This window comes from Manis pentadactyla, chromosome 3 (genome assembly GCF_030020395.1).
Source record: "Manis pentadactyla isolate mManPen7 chromosome 3, mManPen7.hap1, whole genome shotgun sequence".
Lineage (NCBI taxonomy): Eukaryota > Metazoa > Chordata > Mammalia > Pholidota > Manidae > Manis > Manis pentadactyla.
In genome coordinates, this window is record NC_080021.1 from 105,548,552 (window position 1) to 105,566,890 (window position 18,339).

The 18,339-nt window shown below is 38.1% G+C and overlaps 1 protein-coding gene across 3 annotated transcripts in view; it reads right to left on the bottom strand.

The window, feature by feature from the left end:
- Nucleotides 1-14,680: 14,680 nt before the first annotated feature.
- MRC1 (mannose receptor C-type 1) overlaps nt 14,681-18,339 on the bottom strand; it is a 98,492-nt gene continuing 94,833 nt past the window's right edge. For all 3 annotated transcript variants that reach the window (XM_036881178.2, XM_036881179.2, XM_057498253.1), the window contains exons 29-30: nt 16,591-16,632; nt 14,681-15,738 (exon numbers count right to left, since the gene is read on the bottom strand). In XM_036881178.2, coding sequence (XP_036737073.2) covers nt 15,488-15,738; nt 16,591-16,632 — 293 coding nt within the window. In that variant the 3' untranslated portion in view covers nt 14,681-15,487. The remainder of the gene's footprint in view (nt 15,739-16,590; nt 16,633-18,339) is intronic.

Consider the following 18,339-nt stretch of genomic DNA (forward strand, 5'->3'; position numbering starts at 1 on the left):
TCAGTTCTGCTTCATTGTTATACTCCACAAATAAGGGAAATCCTTTGGCACTTGTCTTTGTCTGCCTGGCTTATTGCCTGAGCATTAATATTCTCCAGCTCCATCCATGTTGTTGCAAATGGTAGAATTTGTTACTTTCTTATGGCTGAATAGTATTCAATTGTGTATATGTACCACATCTTTATCCATTCATCTACTGATGGACACTTAGGTTCCTTCCATATCTAGGCTATTCTAAATAGTGCTGCAAAAAACATAGGGGTGCATATGTCCTTCTGAATCTGAGAACTTCTATTCTTTGTATTAATTCGTGGGAGTGGAATTCCTGGGTCAAATGGTATTTCTATTTTTAGTTTTTTGAGGAACCTCCATATTGCTTTCCACAGTGGTTGAACTAGCTTACATTCCCACCAGCAGTATAGGAGGGTACCCCTTTCTTCGCATCCTCACTAGCATTTGTTGTTTTTAGTCTTTTCAATGATGGCCATCCTTACTGGTGTGAGGTGATATCTCATTGTGGTTTTAATTTGCATTTCTCTGATGATTATGTGGAGCATCTTTTCGTGTGTCTGTTGGCCATCTGAATTTCTTCTTTGGAGAATTGTCTCTTCATATCCTCTGCCCATTTTTTGATCAGGTTATTTGCTTTTTGGGTGTTGAGGCATGTGAGTTCTTTCTATATTTTGGATGTTAACCCCTTGTCAGATATGTCATTTACAAACGTATTCTCCCATACTGTAGGATGCTTTTTTGTTCTGTTTGTGGTATCCTTTGCCATACAGAAACTTTTTAGTTTGATGTAATCCCAAGAGTTCATTTTTGCTTTTGTTTCCCTTCCTTGAGGAGATGCATTAGGAAGAAATTGCTCATGCTTATATTGAGGAGATTTTTGCCTATGTGGTCTTCTAAGAGTTTTATGGTTTCATGATTTACATTCAGGTTTTTGATCCATTTTGAGTTTACTTTTGTGTATGGGGTTAAACAATAATCCAGTTTTCATTTTCTTGCATATAGCTGCCCATTTTTGCCAACACCAACTGCTGAAGAGGCTGTCCTTTCCCCATTGTATGTCGTGACTCCTTTATCGTAAATTAATAGACCATATATGGTTCGATTTATATCAGGATTCTCTAGTCTGTTCCTTTGGTCTATGGGTCTGGTCTTATGCCAGTACCAAATTGTCTTGATTACTGTGGCTTTGTAGTAGAGTTTGAAGTTGGGGAGCATAATCCCCCCAGCTTTATTCTTCCTTCTCAGGATTGCTTTGGCTATTCAGGGTCTTTTGTGGTTCCATATGAATTTTAGAAGGATTTTCTCTAGTTCATTGAAGAATGCTGTTGGTATTTTGATAGGAATTGCATTGAATCTGTAGATTGCTTTAGGCAGGATGGCCATTTTGACAATATTAATTCTTCCTATTCATGCGCACAGGATGTTTTTCCATTTACTGGTATCTTCTTTAATTTCTGTCATGAGTGTTTTGTAGTTTTCAGAGTACAGGTGTTTCACTTTCTTGGTTAGGTTTATTCCTAGGTATTTTATTCTTTTTGATACAACTGTGAATGGAATTGTTTTCCTGATTTCTCTTTCTGCTAGTTCATCATTAGTGTATAGGAATGTGGTCCTCTAAGAGTTTTATGGTTTCATGACTTACATTCAGGTCTTTGACCCATTTCAAGTTTACTTTTGTGTATGGGGTTAAACAATAATCCAGTTTCATTCTCTTGCATGTAGCTGTCCAGTTTTGCCAACACCAGCTGTTGAAGAGGCTGTCCTTTCCCCATTGTATGTCCATGACTCCTTTGTCATATATTAATAGACCATATATGGCCGTGGCTAGGACCTCCAGTACTATGTGTATTCTGTTGCTTTTGCATGTAGAGTTCTGTAGATATCTGTGTATTAATTTTGTATTCTGCAACCTTGCTGAATTCAGATATTAGATCTACTAGTTTTGGGGTGGATTATTTAGGGATTTTTGTGTACAATATTATGTCATCTGCAAACAGGGACAGTTTAACTTCTTCCTTACCAATCTGGATGCTTTTTATTTCTTTGTGTTGTCTGATTGCCGTGACTAGGACCTCCAGTACTGTGTTGAATAACAGTGGGGAGAGTGGGCATCCTTGTCTTGTTACTGATCTGAAAGGAAAAGCTTTCAGCTTCTCACTGTTAAGTATAATGTAGTCTGTGGGTTTTTCCTATACGGCCTTTATTATGTTGAGGTACTTGTCCTCTGTACCCATTTTGTTGAGAGTTTTTCTCATGAATGGATGTTGAATTTTGTCAAATGCTTTTTCAGCATCTATGGAGATAATCACATCGGCGCGGACCATGCTGCTCATGCTGTTTGACAAGGTCCAGGCATGAGGAGGAATCCTGAAAACAGGAAACCTCATCACTGGCCCCTGCTAATTCCCACACTTATTTTTGCAGTTATGATGTTGGTGATTGGGCTCATATATGGGAAATCTTATGTATTTAAGATTTCTTAACCTTTAGTAAATAATATCGCCCAAAATATTGATCAAAGCAGCAATTCCGGAAACGAAAGCAGTGTTATGGGACCAACTGTTCCAGGGATACTGCCACAAAGAAGTGAGGCAGAACAACCCGGGCCTCTCTTAAAACTAGATGTAGTTTGTCCTCCCCTTTGTAACAATTCAAACATGATTAACCAAGATTTCTTTAGAATACTGGCAGAGAAGGAGTTATGGGAACCTGGGCCATAGAAAAACCCATTTTCCCAAGAAACTTATATGAAACAGCAAAGTAATAAAGATAGTTCCCACTGCCCAGGGCCCCCCTTATGTTGCTTATAATATTAGAAGACACCTTTGGTATCCCCCTCATAGAAAGAATTTACGAGCAAAATAGGAAGATTTACATTTATATTTATCCCATATATAGAAGTTTATAATGAATTTATTATAAAATATTATTATATAAATGGTAAGGTAGTAAGAGCAGACTTAGTGTTATTATATGAAAGATTAAAGAGGACTGCAAGGCTCTGGTGCCTGTGGACACAGGAGGAAAGGTGTAAACATCTGAAATTGTGGAATGAATATTGGGAAAGAATAAGGTGTTTTTATTGTATTCATAGGAATGTTGAGGAATGGGTGATAGGAGTACCATCCCTAGACTTTAAATGTAAGCCTCAACCCACATGTGTATGAAAATATTTAATTAATAATATAGTTATACTTAATAACCAAAAGATATATGGCTAGCATTTTATATAACCTGCTTAAACTTTATATAGCCTTAGACACATATCTTAAACTCTATGCTTAAAAGCAGACATTATGCTTAAAAGCAGATATTATAAACCACACACTGCCACATGCCATTTTCCTGTCTAGCACCTAGCACGTAACCTGTATCTCTGGCCAAAAAGTTAAGGGAAAGTTAAACATTAAATGTTACAAGAAAGCTGTTCAAAAAAATGATAACATCTGTAATGAGCCAGAATTATACAAAAACTGAAAGGAAAAAACATTGTACCATCCATGATCAAAGAAAATGTGTAACATTATGTAAACCTTAAAAAGATATAAAAATAAAGACCCTGCCGCTTGATGTCAGGAGATGTTACAACCTTAATTGGGTGTTTCATCTCCTCATTCATCTCCTCACTCGCTGATGTTATCCTTTCCTTCGTGACCCACACCTTGGCTGGAGCTGGACTCTGGCATCATGTGGTTTTGTCCTTCTTTTTACTGATGTGGTGGATGATGTTGATGGATTTTTTAATGTTGTACCATCCTTGCATCCCTGGAATAAATCCTACTTGATCATGATGTTTGATCTTTTTGATGTATTTTTGAATTTTGTTTGCTAATAATTTGTTGAGTATTTTTGCATCTATGTTCATCAGGGATATTGGTCTGTAATTTTCTTTTTTTGTGGTGTCTTTGCCTGGTTTTGGTATTAGAGTGATGCTGGCCTCATAGAATGAGTTTGGAAGTATTCCCTCTTCTACTCTTTGGAAAACTTTAAGGAGGATGGGTATTAGGTCTTCACTAAGTGTTTGATAAAATTCAGCGGTGAAGCCATCCGGTTTAGGTGTTTTGTTCTTAGGTGGTTTTTGGATCACCAATTCAATTTTGTTGCTGGTAATTGGTCTGTTCATATTTTCTGTTTCTTTCTGAATCAGCCTTGGAAGGCTGTATTTTTCTAGAAAGTTTTTCATTTCTTCTAGGTTATCCAGTTTGTTAGCATTTAATTTTTCATAGTATTCTCTCATAATTCTTTGTATTTCTGTGGTGTCCGTAGTGATTTTCCCTTTCTCATTTCTGATTCTCTTTGTGTGTGTAGACTCTTATTTCTTGATAAGTCTGACTATGGGTTTATCTATTTTGTTTATTTTCTTGAAGAATCAACTCTTGCTTTCATTAATTTCTTTCTATTGTTTTATTCTTCTCGATTTTATTTACTTCTGCTCTAATCTTTTTTATGTCCCTCCTTCTAATGACTTTGGGTCTTGTTTGTTCTTTTCCTCATCTCATTTCATTAATTGTAAGTTTAGACTGTTCATATGGGATTGTTCTTCTTTCCTGAGGTAGGCCTGTATTGCAATATATTTTCCTCTTAGCATGGCCTTGGCTGTGTCCCACAGGCTTTGTGATGTTGAATTATTGTTGTCATTTGTCTCCATATATTGCTTGAACTCTGTTTTTATTTGGTCATTGATCCATTGGTTATTTAGGAGCATGTTGTGAAGCCTCCATGTGTTTGTGGGATTTTTCATTTTCTCTGCATAATTTATTTCTAGTTTCATACCTTTGTGGTCTGAGAAACTGGTTGGTACAATTTAAATCTTTTTGAATTTACTGAGGCTCTTTTTGTGGCCTAGGATATGATCTATTCTTGAAAATGTTCCATGTGCACTTGAGAAGAATGTGTATTCTGTTGCTTTTGGGTGTAGAGTTCTGTAGATGTCTGTTATGTCCATCTGTTCTAATGTGTTGTTCAGTACTTCTTTCTCCTTACTTATTTTCTGTCTGGTTGATCTGTCCTTTGGAGTGAGTGGTGTGTTGAAGTCTCCTAGAATGAATGCATTGCATTCAATTTCCTCTTTTAATTCTGTTAGTATTTGTTTCACATATGTAGGTGCTTCTGTATTTGCACGCATAGATATTTATAATGGTTATATCATCTTGTTGGATGGGCCCCTTAATCATTATATAATGTCCTTCTTTGTCTCTTGTTAGTTTTGGTGTTTTGAAGTCTATTTTGTCTGATACAAGCACTGCAACACCTGCTTTTTTCTCCCTATTAGTTGCATGAAATATCATTTCCATCCCTTCACTTTTAGTCTGTGTATGTCTTTCAGTTTAAAGTGAGCCTCTTGTAGGCAACATATCGATGGATCTTGTTTTTTTATCTGTTCAGTGACCCTATGTCTTTTGTTTGGTGCATTCAGACCATTTACATTTAGGATGATTATCAATAGGTATGTACTTATTGCCATTGCAGGCTTTAGATTCATAGTTACCAAAGGTTCAAGGTTAACTTCCTTACTATCTAAGAGTCTTACTTAACTCATTTAATATGCTATTACAAACACAATCTAAAGGCTCTTTTTTTCTCCTCCTTTTTCTTCCTCTTCTAATCTTTATAAATTTATATATACAGAATTGTATCATATTCTGTACTTTCTGTCTATCCCTTGATTGATTTGGGGGATAGTTAATTTAATTTTGCATTTGTTTAGTAATTAACTGTGCTACTTTCTTTATTGTGGTTTTATTACCTCTGGTGACAGCTATTAAACCTTAGGAACACTTCCATCTATAGCAGTCCCTCCTAAATACATTGTAGAGATGGTTTGTGGGAGGTAAATTCTCTCAGCTTTTGCTTATCTGGAAATTGTTTAATCCCTCCTTCAAATTCAAATGATAATCTTGCCAGATAAAGTATTCTTGGTTCGACGCTCTCTGCTTCATTGCATTAAATACATCATGCCACACCCTTCTGGCCCGTAAGGTTTCTGCTGAGAAGTCTGATGTTAGCCTGATGGGTTTTCCTTTGTATGTGATCTTATTTCTCTCTCTGGCTGCTTTTAATAGTCTGTCCTTACCCTTGATCTTTGCCATTTTAATTACTATATGTCTTGGCGTTGTCTTCCTTGGGTCCCTTGTGTTGGGAGATCTGTGGATCTCCATGGCCTGTGAGACTATCTCCTTCCCCATATTGGGGAAGTTTTCAGCAATTACCTCCTCAGAGACACTTCCTATCCTTTTATCTCTCTCTTATTCTTCTGGTATCCCTATAATACAAATATTGTTCCTTTGAATTCGTCACAGAGTTGCTCAATATTCTTTCATTCTTAGAGATCCCTTTTTTTCTCTGTGTCTCAGCTTCTTTGTATTCCTCGTCTCTAATTTCTATTTCATTTATCTTCCCCTCCACTGTATCTAATCTGCTTTTAAAACCTTCCATTGTATGTTTCATTTCTGATACTGTGTTCTGTCATGATTGGATCTCCAACCGGAATTCATTCCTGAGTTCTTGAATATTTTTCTGTACCTCCATTAGCATGTTAATGATTTTTATTTTGAACTCCATTTCAGAAAGATTCCTGAGGTCGATTTCATTTGAATCTTTCTCAGGTTTTGTATTCATAATTTTACTTTGATCCAGGTTCCTTTGGCATATCATATTTGTGTATGGCACCTTCTAGTGTCCAGAAGCTCTACTCCCTGGAGCTGCTCAGCCCCTGAAGCAATGTCAGGGGTCGCAGGGGAGTGGTATTCGTGCCTGAGGGGAGGACAGAGGTGTTTCCTGCTTCCCAGCTGCTATGCCTGTCTCCACTGCCAGAACCAGTGGGCTGGGCACACAGGTGTAAGCCTCTATGCTTTGTGTTTGTAGTTGCTTAGACAGGGCTTTCCTCTGGCTGGCCTAATGCCAGGGTGGGGTTTGCCAGTTTGTGAGCCAGGTAGGTGCAGTAGGCTGCATATCATGAAGGGGGTCCTTGGAGCTGTGTAGCCAGCCAGGGAGCTGGAGCACCTGAAGATCGTGAAAGCTCCCAACCTGCTGGGCAGAGTGCACCCAGACAATTTTGTCTACCTGTCCTTTCTCCTGAGCAGTAAGCTCTGTGCAATTCTTGCCCCTTTAGCAGCCCTCTTGCTGTTAGGAAGTCTCTCAGACTTCCCATCTTTCTTTTGTCCCAGAGCAGCTGGATATGGATTCCTGCTTTCCACAAGTGGTTAGAATCTCAGTCTCTCTAGGTATTCTGCTTGTCTTAGCTTTCCATCCCCCTAATCACTAGAGTACCATGAAAGCACCATCAAATGTAGGTTTGTACTCCCAGAGTAGATCTCTGGAATTAGGTATTCAGCAGTCCCAGGTCTCCACTCCATCTGTGCTCTGTTTCTCTTCCTCCCACCAGTGAGCTGGGGTTGGGGAAGGGCTTGGTTCCTGCTGGGCCACCGCTTTGATACGTTACCCTGTTCTGTGAGGTTTATTATTTTCTCCAGGTGTATGCAGTTTGGCACCATCCTCTTTCCTGTTGCTCTTTCAGGATTAGTTGTATTCATTTTATTTTCATATTATATGTGGTTTTAGGAGGAAACCTCTGTCTCACCTCTCATGCCACCATCTTTCAAATACCAGTTCTTTTTAAAAACTTTCCATGATTTCCATGCAGTGGTGAAGTCCCCATTAAAAACTGACTCATGAGTCAAATGCTATGGTTCCTGCTTCATGGAGTTCACATATGTTGGCGTTGGGAAAACAAACACACAGAAGAGGAAATGTTAAAGAATTGTCATGCATGTTCTGATGGATACAAGCAGCAGGAATGAGTTGTAGAATGACAAAATAGAAAACTACCTTAACAAAAATGACTTGAAGGATCTAATGGGTCTAGCTCTCAAAGAGAGGGAGAAAGTACATACCAGATGGAGGGATCAGCATGTGCAAAGGCCCTGAGGTAAGGGTCCTACAGTTTGAGATGCTGAAGGAGAACCAGTGTGGCTGGAGCTTAGATAGTGAGTATGTGGCAGGCCATGGGCAGATCACTTTGGTCTACTAGTCATGGAATAAGAAGGTTGGGTATTCTTCTAAATGAAATTAGAAGTTATTGAAAGACATTGAGTTACAGAGTGACATAATATAGCCATATTTTAATAATTTCATTCTTGCTGCACTGTGGAAGGTAACTGGAGGGAACAGAAGTAGAAGTAGGGAGACCAGGTAGCAGGCTATTTTAGTATTTTAGGCAAGAGATAATGATGGCAGAACAAGGAAGTAGCCATAGAAAGATAAAGGTCTGGATAAGTTCAAGAGCTATAGGAGGTAAGAGAAATGGGTGAAGAAAGAATGGTTCCAAGGTTTCTAGACTGAGTGGCTGGATAACTCATGTTACCATTCTTCAAGATGAAGATCAGAGTGGTAACAGCTTGGGGAAAAGGTCATGTTCTGTTTTGTTAAATTTGAGTTATCTGTGAAATGATGAAGTAGGGCAGGCAAGTAGGCAAATTAGAAGTTTCAAGCAGAAGTTAAGACTAAAGCTCTAAATTTGAGATTTATTGCCATGCACATGGCATCTTTTCATTCACATGCTTATTAATTTTTCTAGGATTTTATTTTTCTTTTAATTAAATGACAATTTACAAAAACAAAATCTATTACTCAACAAGGATTTCACAGAATGGGTCATAGTATTATATCAAAAGGGAGAAAAATGTCAAGATCCACCAGAATTCTCTCTTTAGATCTGATTCAGTTGAAAAATGATCCAGTAAATTAAGTCCATGATGAGCTTGGGATCACCTACCACCTATGCTAACAGAATTAGTATATTTTCCTGGCCAATATAATGACTTTTTTATTTTAAAAGACAAGGGAACCTTTATAAATATATTAATTTCATAACAAATCTATTAAGCATCTGGTATTTCTCTTACATTGCATCAAAATAATGTATAAAATTAATGCTTGATTTAGACTTAGATCAAAAAAGGAGAAATGTCCCCCCAAATTTCCAAGCACACTTAATACAGAAGTAGCCCATTGTATAAAAGCCCTTCCAATGATTCCTTCATAATCTATTAATTAAGTATCTGTTGGGTGTAGTCCCACTTGTAGCCTTTAAAGGTGAATTTAAGGAAAGAGAAATTAAGTGGACCACCGAGTGTCAAAACTGTTTACCAAGAACCATTCAGAAGCTTTGTGGCAACGAGCACATGTTGCCTAATGAATCTATGTGGACTTGGGACGGCTGCCAGCATCTTCAGCATCTCTATCAACTCTGCCAAGACTGTACTGAGAGTGGCTCAACTCTAGATATTTGTGTCAACAATAACCTACATAATATCTAAACCTCCTTTTGGAAAGTTATAAAGTTTCATGGTGTGCATGTGATGCTGGGCGTGGCCTTCGGCTCCCTGGTATGAGGAACACATTATTGTCAACTCAACTCTTCATGCTCTCGTGGTGATGACTGATATCACAGACATGAATCCTTAGGGGTGATGGTGTTGACCATCTCTCTGATGGTAGTTTTGGCCTCAGATCTTAACCAAATGGTATGCTTTCTGTGCTCACCACAGAATGGCCTGCTGAAATCTCTAGGGCAATGCCCTCTGCAGATGTGCCAAATGTGTGGGAAGCTGTGGTGCTGTGATTGGTATGTCCAGGTGGATCACCCTTGGCTAGGTCTCAGCAACAGCTTCTGAATTTGTAGCTTACATTGTCAGTTTTCTGCATTAGTTCTTTACAGCATGTTCCTACTTGACACTGCTTAGGAGTTGAAGTAAACAAAGTCAGAGCTGAAAAATGCATGAATTATAGATATTAATGGCTACCAAGTGTGGTACCTATTATGGTCACTGAAACACCATATGTTCCATTTTGCTTGTCTCTGTTGAGTTCCACAGGGTTGATGGCCTTAATGGGAGTTCCTCTGGTTGGCTGATAACAGGAAATATCGGAGAAGGGGTGACTGGCTCTTTCCACCAAGAACGTGCTCTCGTTGTGTTTAGGTTTTTCTACCTTCTTTTATCTCAGTCTGTGTGACATTTTTTGGCAGGGATACCCTCGTGGCTAAGTCTCATTCTGCTTATTATGAGGGAGGGAGTATTCTCTAAGTGGTTCTTTGATATCCTGAGGCTTGGCACTGTAGAGTATGGCTGGTTGAAGACAGTTCAAAAGGACACAGTGGGCTTGGATACTCCAAACATCAACTTTGGGAAAGGTTACCTGATACTGCCCAGGCCTCCCCAGACTTGTTCTTCATGCTCTTCTCTTCCCAGAGGGAAACCCCAGAATACCAATATTTTGCTGCCTTTCAAGAATGAGATCTGGTGTTTATATAAGAACAGGAGGAAGCACAACCAGCACAATGACTATAGGCGGCCTGAGGGGGAGCTCAGAGGATGGTAGTGGCTCCGAAAGTTACAGTTGTCCAAGGCCCTTCAAGGACGGTGCCAGGGTCACTGTGCTTGGCAGTGCTTAGGCCAAGCTCTCAAATGGAGCCCACTTTACCTTCGTGCTCTGCAGGTTTGGTCTGGGTGTCCACACTGGATGAGGAGTGGCCTGTGGAGAGTAAAAGCAGGAGTCCCAGTACCTGCTTTGTGATATGTACACACAGGGGTTTGAGACCCATACAGGTGTATCTGGCAGGGCTGCAGTTTGTGTGGGGAGGTGGACACAGGGTGTAGGAAGAGACTTCTCACATAACTCATCTCAGTTACAGCCTACTGATACACAGCAACAAAGGCCTAGAGAGATGTCTGGACACATCCACAGAAATCAGAACTTTTTGACACCCCAAGATCAATAACACAAACACAGAGATTAGAGGTGTAGCCCACCTCTACCCCAGTGTTTCCTTGATGGAGTCAAAAGCTACCAGGTAAACAAACTTTCATATTCAGGGAAGTAATTTCCTAGAGACTATCAATCCCACACCCTCCCTTCTTCTCCATTGGAAAATTCAAATCCCCTCCTGTGTCCCCACAGCTCAAGGGCCAGGGCCTCTGAGTTTTGGAATTGGGTGGCATGTGATAGTCAGTGTAATACACTTTAAGTCCACCTGGAATTTGTCTAATTAAATGTCATTGTACCTGGCATAGGTACTTAATCAGTTTCCCTATACCTTGATAGCCAAGTGTTACCCTGCTGTGCAGAAAATTGAGGGAAAATAAGACACAGAATACTCTTTGAAATATTTATTGCAATTCTTCTCAAACTGATAAAGTTTCTTCTGCCCTCTCACTTCTCAAGAGAATAAAGATGGATTACAGAGTTGTGATAGTCATGAACCTTTAAAAGTTCTCCGTTTACTTCCTTTTATAAGATAAGCAAACCCTGACCCATGAAATGGGAGTCTCTATGGGGACACTTTTCTGTTATCACCTGTAGCATGGAGACACAGTTCTTCTCACAGTGGTCTAGGGTTCTGCCCAGGACCACCAAATGTCTGGCCTCTCACCTCCTGGAGTTTATACTCTAAGATTGGATAAGAAAGACAAATTGTCAGCTCACACGTACTCAGTAATAGTGACTGTGAATGGAATGTAGGAACAGTATAGCATTAGGAGAATGTGGTACATTTGAGCTGCTACAACAGAACACCATAGACTGGGTGGGTTATAAATGACAGAAATTTATTTCTTACAGTTTTGGAGGCTGGGAAGTCCAAGAATGAAGCACCAGCAGATTCAGTGTTTGGTGGGTCTCCTTCCTGGTTCACAGATCGTGCTCCTCTCCCTGTGTCCTCACATGATGGAAAGGGCAGGGAGCTCTCTAGGGTCTCCTTTAAAAGGGCACTAATCCCATTCATGGGGGCTTCACCCTCATGACCTAATCACCTCTTCAAGGATCCACCTCCAAGCACCATCATATAAGGGATTAAGTCTCAGTATATGAATTTTGGAGAGATGCAAACATTCAGGCTATAGCAGAGAGTGTAAAGCAGTTCATGAAAGGAAGTACACAAGTAGATTTTAGCATTTACAGTTTTTGGTTAATGAACAGAAAAAAATGGAAAAGCTGCAGCTTTGATTAACTTCCATGCTATTTGGCTGTACTGCTTTTACCTCATGGATTATGTGAGATTTTTAACAGCTTTGGGGAAATGCTATCTCAATGCAAAATGATTCCAAAAGAGAGTGCTCATGGAAATTGTAGCCTGAGGGCATCAGAATCTCCTGGGATGCTTGGTGAAATGCAGATTCCAGGACTCCAATCCAAGTCTGGTTAATCTATTTAATCAGAACCACAAGGATGAATCCAAAAGAATCTGTATTTTGAACAAACTCTCCATATGGCTCTTACGCCCATCAGAGTTTGAGAACGCTGCCAAAACCCCAAATCAGGAGCAAGCCTAGAGAGTCTTGAACTTTCCTGCCCTCAAAGAAAAAAAAATTAAGTCAACAGAAAAGAGAGCATGGTAGCTTTGCTGAGTTCCTTAAAACTCCCAGAGAACTGTGTGTACAAGAGCTGGAATCAGACCCCTAAGGAGAAAGCTTGAGGGGGAAGGTTTTCACTCAACCCCCAGAACTACTTCAATGAGATCAATGACTTTTGCCAAAACCTAATCGTGCAGAGCTGCCATGAATAACTTTACTCTTTTAGAGCCCCTATGGAAGAGCCAGGACTCCAGCCAACTCAGGAAACCTTTCCAATGGCACTGTCACCTTTTGTTTAGAGGCACTGCCAGTCAGTAGCCCCTTCTGAATGAAAACCATTATTTACAGAATGCTAAAGAAATTCTAATATCAAAATACACATTCCTGGTATGCTATTGAGACTTTTGGAGAAAATTCCCAATGGAAGAAATCTCCTGAAACATTTTTATGATAATAACTATATAGGCTTGACCAAAAACAGTTTGTTTTAAGGAAGTTTTCTTATTTGATATTTGGACACAGTATGGAATCTCTAAGAAAAACCAGAAGTATGAAAAGGCAAATTATGTTACTATTTTTAGTCATAACCTGTTTTTAGTTAAAAAAAAAAAACAGGCATATTAAGGGTAGTCATTCTGCATCAGGAAATTCACCAACTACCATCCCGTAATTGAGAGACATAACACTATATTTATATTCTCGAGAATTGTGACCTCATAGGGAAACCTGAAGGGTAATTAACAGCTTCAAGCTACCACTATTTAATGTAATTTCTTCATTGCCCAGTTCATAAAATCACCTGAGGAGTTTTTATTTGTTTGCCCTGTTCTGTTCTGCTAGTCAAACCAATGCCTGCTTTCTGCTTCCACATTCTAGTTTCACCAGTCAGAGGTGAGGGCCAGGGGATTACAATGTGCAACCAGTATCAACACACCCATTTTGAACCACTGTAATAGGTTTTCCTTAAGATATTAGCAAAGAATAAATTCTCACTAGTATAGGTGCTTTACATTCTTAACAGTACAAAGGTTTCTAAATTAAGGTAGAACTTTTTGTCTCTAATTTTGTTATAGAGAAAAGCCTACTGTTCTATGCATCCCACAGTTATGTGCTCTAAATCTCCAGGGGTCTCTGAGCCTAATTCTTCTTAACACTGCTAGAATATATCCTAATGGCCCCAAATGCAAATGTCTGAGTCAAATGGAGTATTATTTCTGAGGGCCTCTTTAAATTAGGCCAAATTAAACGCACAGCTTTGGTAGTGTGTTAAGGGAAAAAATTAATGAAATATATTCTTTCCTTGATTAAATCAACCAGCAGAGGTGGACACCATATCAAGGTGCTCTGAATGCAGATAAAGTGGAAGACGGACCCAAGGGAAGGCTGCCTCCTGTTAGTACTTGAGTGTGTGATCCCTACACTCCACCCCTGCCTCATTCATCTCGCTTCATTCCCTATCTGCAACCAGAGGCTTTTCTCATCTCGCCCTCTGTCTGGTGTTCATCCCTACCTTCACCTCTTACCCCCAAGATAATTTTTCTCATCCTTTCAGGCTCTGGAAGTAAGAAATATTAACAAAGATAGATGATGATGATAGATAGATGATGAGGATAGATAGATGATAGATGATAGATAGATGATAGCTGGATATAGATGGATGATAGATAATAGATGACAGAAAGATGATAGATGATAGATAGATATAGATAGATAGATAGATAGATAGATAGATAGATAGATAGATAGATAGATAGATAGATAGATAGATAGATAGAGATAGAGATAAATGATAGATAGATGATAGATGATAGATGATGGATAGATGATAGACAGGCAGGCAAATATAGAGACACATTATAAGGAACTGGCTTAGGTAATTGTGGCAGACCATCTGCAAGTAAACTGCATGCAATTTGGGGACCTTTGCAGACCCCTTAATACCATCCAAGGAGTGGAATCCAGGGGCCTGAGGTAAGGAACTCCTTCCCATGAGCAATCCCTTGGGAAAGGCAAGCATGAGCAGGCAGAATGATATCTGTGTGAGATGTGCTACCCAGACTGGAAGTATTTCACAATGTATGTGAAGCTTTATCTCAGGCAAAAATTTTAAAACAAGAAGAAATTGTTAAAGTGAGAAACAGATACTTAGAAATCTAATTCTCAATAACAATGCCTTTGGTCGTGGAATTCCCAGCTGAGTCAGTGCTGTACAGGAAGATCAGGGAAAACTGTGCAAGTCATGATTAAACAAGTCAGTTCACACATACACTTTTGCAGTCTATCTTTTCCAAATAGAAGGAGGGTTTAATTTAAATTCGTCTACTAATAATATTGTTTATTTTTCAGAGTAAAGTTAAATATTACTGGATAAATAAATTGTATTTAAAAGACAGTTTAAATTTACTAAGATCACCAAAATACAAATCTATTAAAAATAGTCCTTGTTTTTGATGTTTATTTCACATTATCTAAGTACATCCAGTTATGCAAATTTACATTTTTATTTCACATCTTTGCACTCCTGATATACATATAACAGGACAAAGGACGTATTTGTAATATTCAGCCAGGAAAACCCCTCTTGGGGGGAAATAAGACTCTCAGCTGCCTCATCCTTTCTGCACGTGTACAAATACAATTCTAAATAATTGGAGTGAAAATCAAGATTGGTAAAAAAAGAAAAGTGACTAAATTTTTATTCCACTGATGTTATTTGCACTTGTTTTTTTTAAATGATCTTCTAATTATTGAATTGCATTTCAATAAATAACCTTTCTTTGAAATCTTTGTAAACCATTTCAGGAAGTTTAGGTGTTTAGAGGTCTTATGATCTGCATGCAATTTACACTAGTTACCACCAGTGATACTTAAATATTGGTATTATTGTGCTGTGTATTCACCTAAGATATTTTTTAAAGTGGTAATCCATATTGTTATCCCTCTTTTGTGAAAATATCTCTCCAGGCTTGAAAATGAGCAATTATGTCTTCAATTAGGCAAAGAAAAAGGACAGGCCAGTGCAATATAGTACTAATTCTAAAGGAAACAATTTCATTGAATTAAAGGCCTTAACATTTTAGTTTTAATTTTATGAAATTCAAATATATCTAAATCACATTATAATCCTAGATGACCGCATGTTCATTCTGTTCAATGTTGTCCATGAGATCTTTGGTATCACTAGTTCCTGGAGTTGATCGACTATTAAAATAGAGAGTGTTTTCAAAAGTGCTCTCTCCAAATAAGTGCACACGTCTTTTCTTATAAAAGAAATATGCAGCAAGGCCAGCGCCAGTCACAATCAGGAGGATCACAATGACCACTATTCCTGCCATGCTGGAAGATGGTTTGTGAGGGTCCATCTTCCTTGAGTTGGCTACAGAGAAATAAAATCATTAGGAAGAATGTGGAGGGAGGTACAGGGTAGAATGATACAGAGAACAACACAACTTCATTTTTTTTTTGTCCAACAAACACAGGACATGAAAATATGTATCTATATGATATAATGGATTATTTTAAATGTTAAAATTATTATCAAGTTGCAAGAATATTTCATCTGTGTAGCACTGAGCTTGTTAATATTTTTAAATATTTATACCTGTCTCAAACTAACTTAAGGCTGTTTACAAATATATCATGTGAAGATAAGTAAAACAGTAGCAATAATGATGACAGTAAAAAGTATGTGAAAATTTGGGAAAAGGAAAAATAAGAGTAGTGGAAATATGAACTCATGAATATAATTAATTAACAAAAGGTACCCATAAGGTTACTAACGAGTTGCAGGCAAGTCATAAAACTCACTTTGAGTTTTTTAGCAGCCCGCAAAATGCATGAGATAGGATCATTTACCTAATTCAAGGCAAAACTTAAAACATTAAATTAAAAAATTTAAATTAAGTCAAAATTTAAAACATTGCTTAAAAAAAGAAAAGAGAAAAACCAAAAGATTCCACAGAAATTTCTTCCATGGGTTTTCATAAGGGAACTCTTCGTAATGGATCAATCAGTGCCTTTAATAACATCTATGATAAACACCAGTCTAACTCCAAGGCCTATTTTTCTAGAGCATCACGCAAGAGAGGTTGATGAAATAATGACAAAGGCTAGTGTAGCTCAAACAATTCTACTGAGAATACAGGACTGGATTATTATGGTTTTAAAACTAAACACACTGTGCTGATTCATTTACCAATACAGACTTGAAATTTCATAATGGTCTTACCTTTTGTTGTAATTAATGTCTGTGTAGGTTCAACATCAACAACTGTATGTAAAATAAGAGAAAATCAAATACATATATTAAGAAAACAATTATTACATGTAGAATAGTGAGTATTATTTGGTTCACAGATAAATGGAATCCTCCCTATTTGATTTATTGTGATATGATTTGATACAGATAGATAATAGAAAAATAGATACAGATATATAGACTGATCTATGTATCTGTAAGGGCATCCTAGAGATGTTTGGTGAATTTGAATACATTGGAGTATCTGAAAATACAATCCTCCAAATTGTATTTAAGCCACTAATACCCTCAAAATCCACTCAATCTACACATAAATGATGTATTCTAGGCTAACAGTTTTCAAATTGGCCCATGAAGTCTAAAGTATTACAAGGCAATATAAAAAAACGTAAAATAAGACTCCAACATTGCACCAAAGGGTGTGGCTGTCTCAGAACAGTTTAAATTAAATTAAATTAAATTTATTTAAATTAAAATATCATTGATATACAATCTTATGAAGGTTTCACATGAACAACATTATGGTTTCAACATTCACCCATATTGTCAAGTCCCCCCCACCCCATTGCAGTCACTGTTCATCAGTGTAGTAAGATGCTATAGAGTCACTACTTGTCTTCTCTGTGCTGTACTGCCTTTCATGACCTACCTATATTGTGATTGTGAATTATAGTGCCCCTTAGTCTCCTTCACCCTCCGTCCCCACCTACCCTTCCCAACCCCTTCCCTTTGGTAACTGCTAGTCCCTTCTTGGGGTCTGTGAGTCTGCTGCTGTCTTGTTCCTTCAGTTTTGCTTTGTTTTTATGCTCCACAAATGAGTGAAATCATTTTTGGTATTTGTCTTTCCTCACCTGGCTTATTTCACTGAGCATAATACCCTCTACCTCCATCCAAATTGTTGCAAATGGTAGGATTTGTTTTCTTTTTATGGCTAAATAATATTCCATTGTGTACATGTACCACTTCTTCTTTATTCATTCATCTACTGATGGACACTTAGGTTGCTGCCATGTCTTGGCTACTGTAAATAGTGCTGTGATAAACATAGGGCTGCATATGTCTTTTTGAATCTGGGGTTTTGTTTTCTTCAAATAAATTCCTAGGAGAGGAATTCCTGGGTCAAATTGTATTTCTATTTTTAGTTTTTTGAGGAACCTCCGTATTGCTTTCCACAATGTTGAACTAATTTACATTCCCACCAACAGTGTAGGAGGGTTTTTTCCCTTTCTCCGCATCCTTGCCAACATTTGCTGTTTCTTGTCTCTTGGATGTTGGCCATCTTAACTGGTATGAGGTAATATCTCATTGTAGTTTTAAGTTGCATTTCCCTGATGATTAGCAAAGTGGAGCATCTTTCATGTGCCTGTTGGTTGTTTGAATTTCTTCTTTGGAGAAGTGTCTCTTCAAATCCTCTGCCCATTTTTTAATCAGGTCATTTGTTTTTTAGGTGTTGAGGCATGTGAACTCTTTATATATTTTGGATGTTAACCCCTTATCACATAAGTTGTTTAAGAATATCTCCCATGTCATAGGATTCCTTTTTGTTTTGCTGATGGTGTCCTTTGCTGATTACTGTGGCTTTGTAGTACAGTTTGAAGCTGGGGAGCATAATTCCCCCAGCTTTGTTCTTCCTTCTCAGGATTGCCTTGGCTATTCGAGGTCTTTTGTGGTTCCATATGAATTTTAGAACTATTTGTTCTAGTTCATTGAAGAATGCTG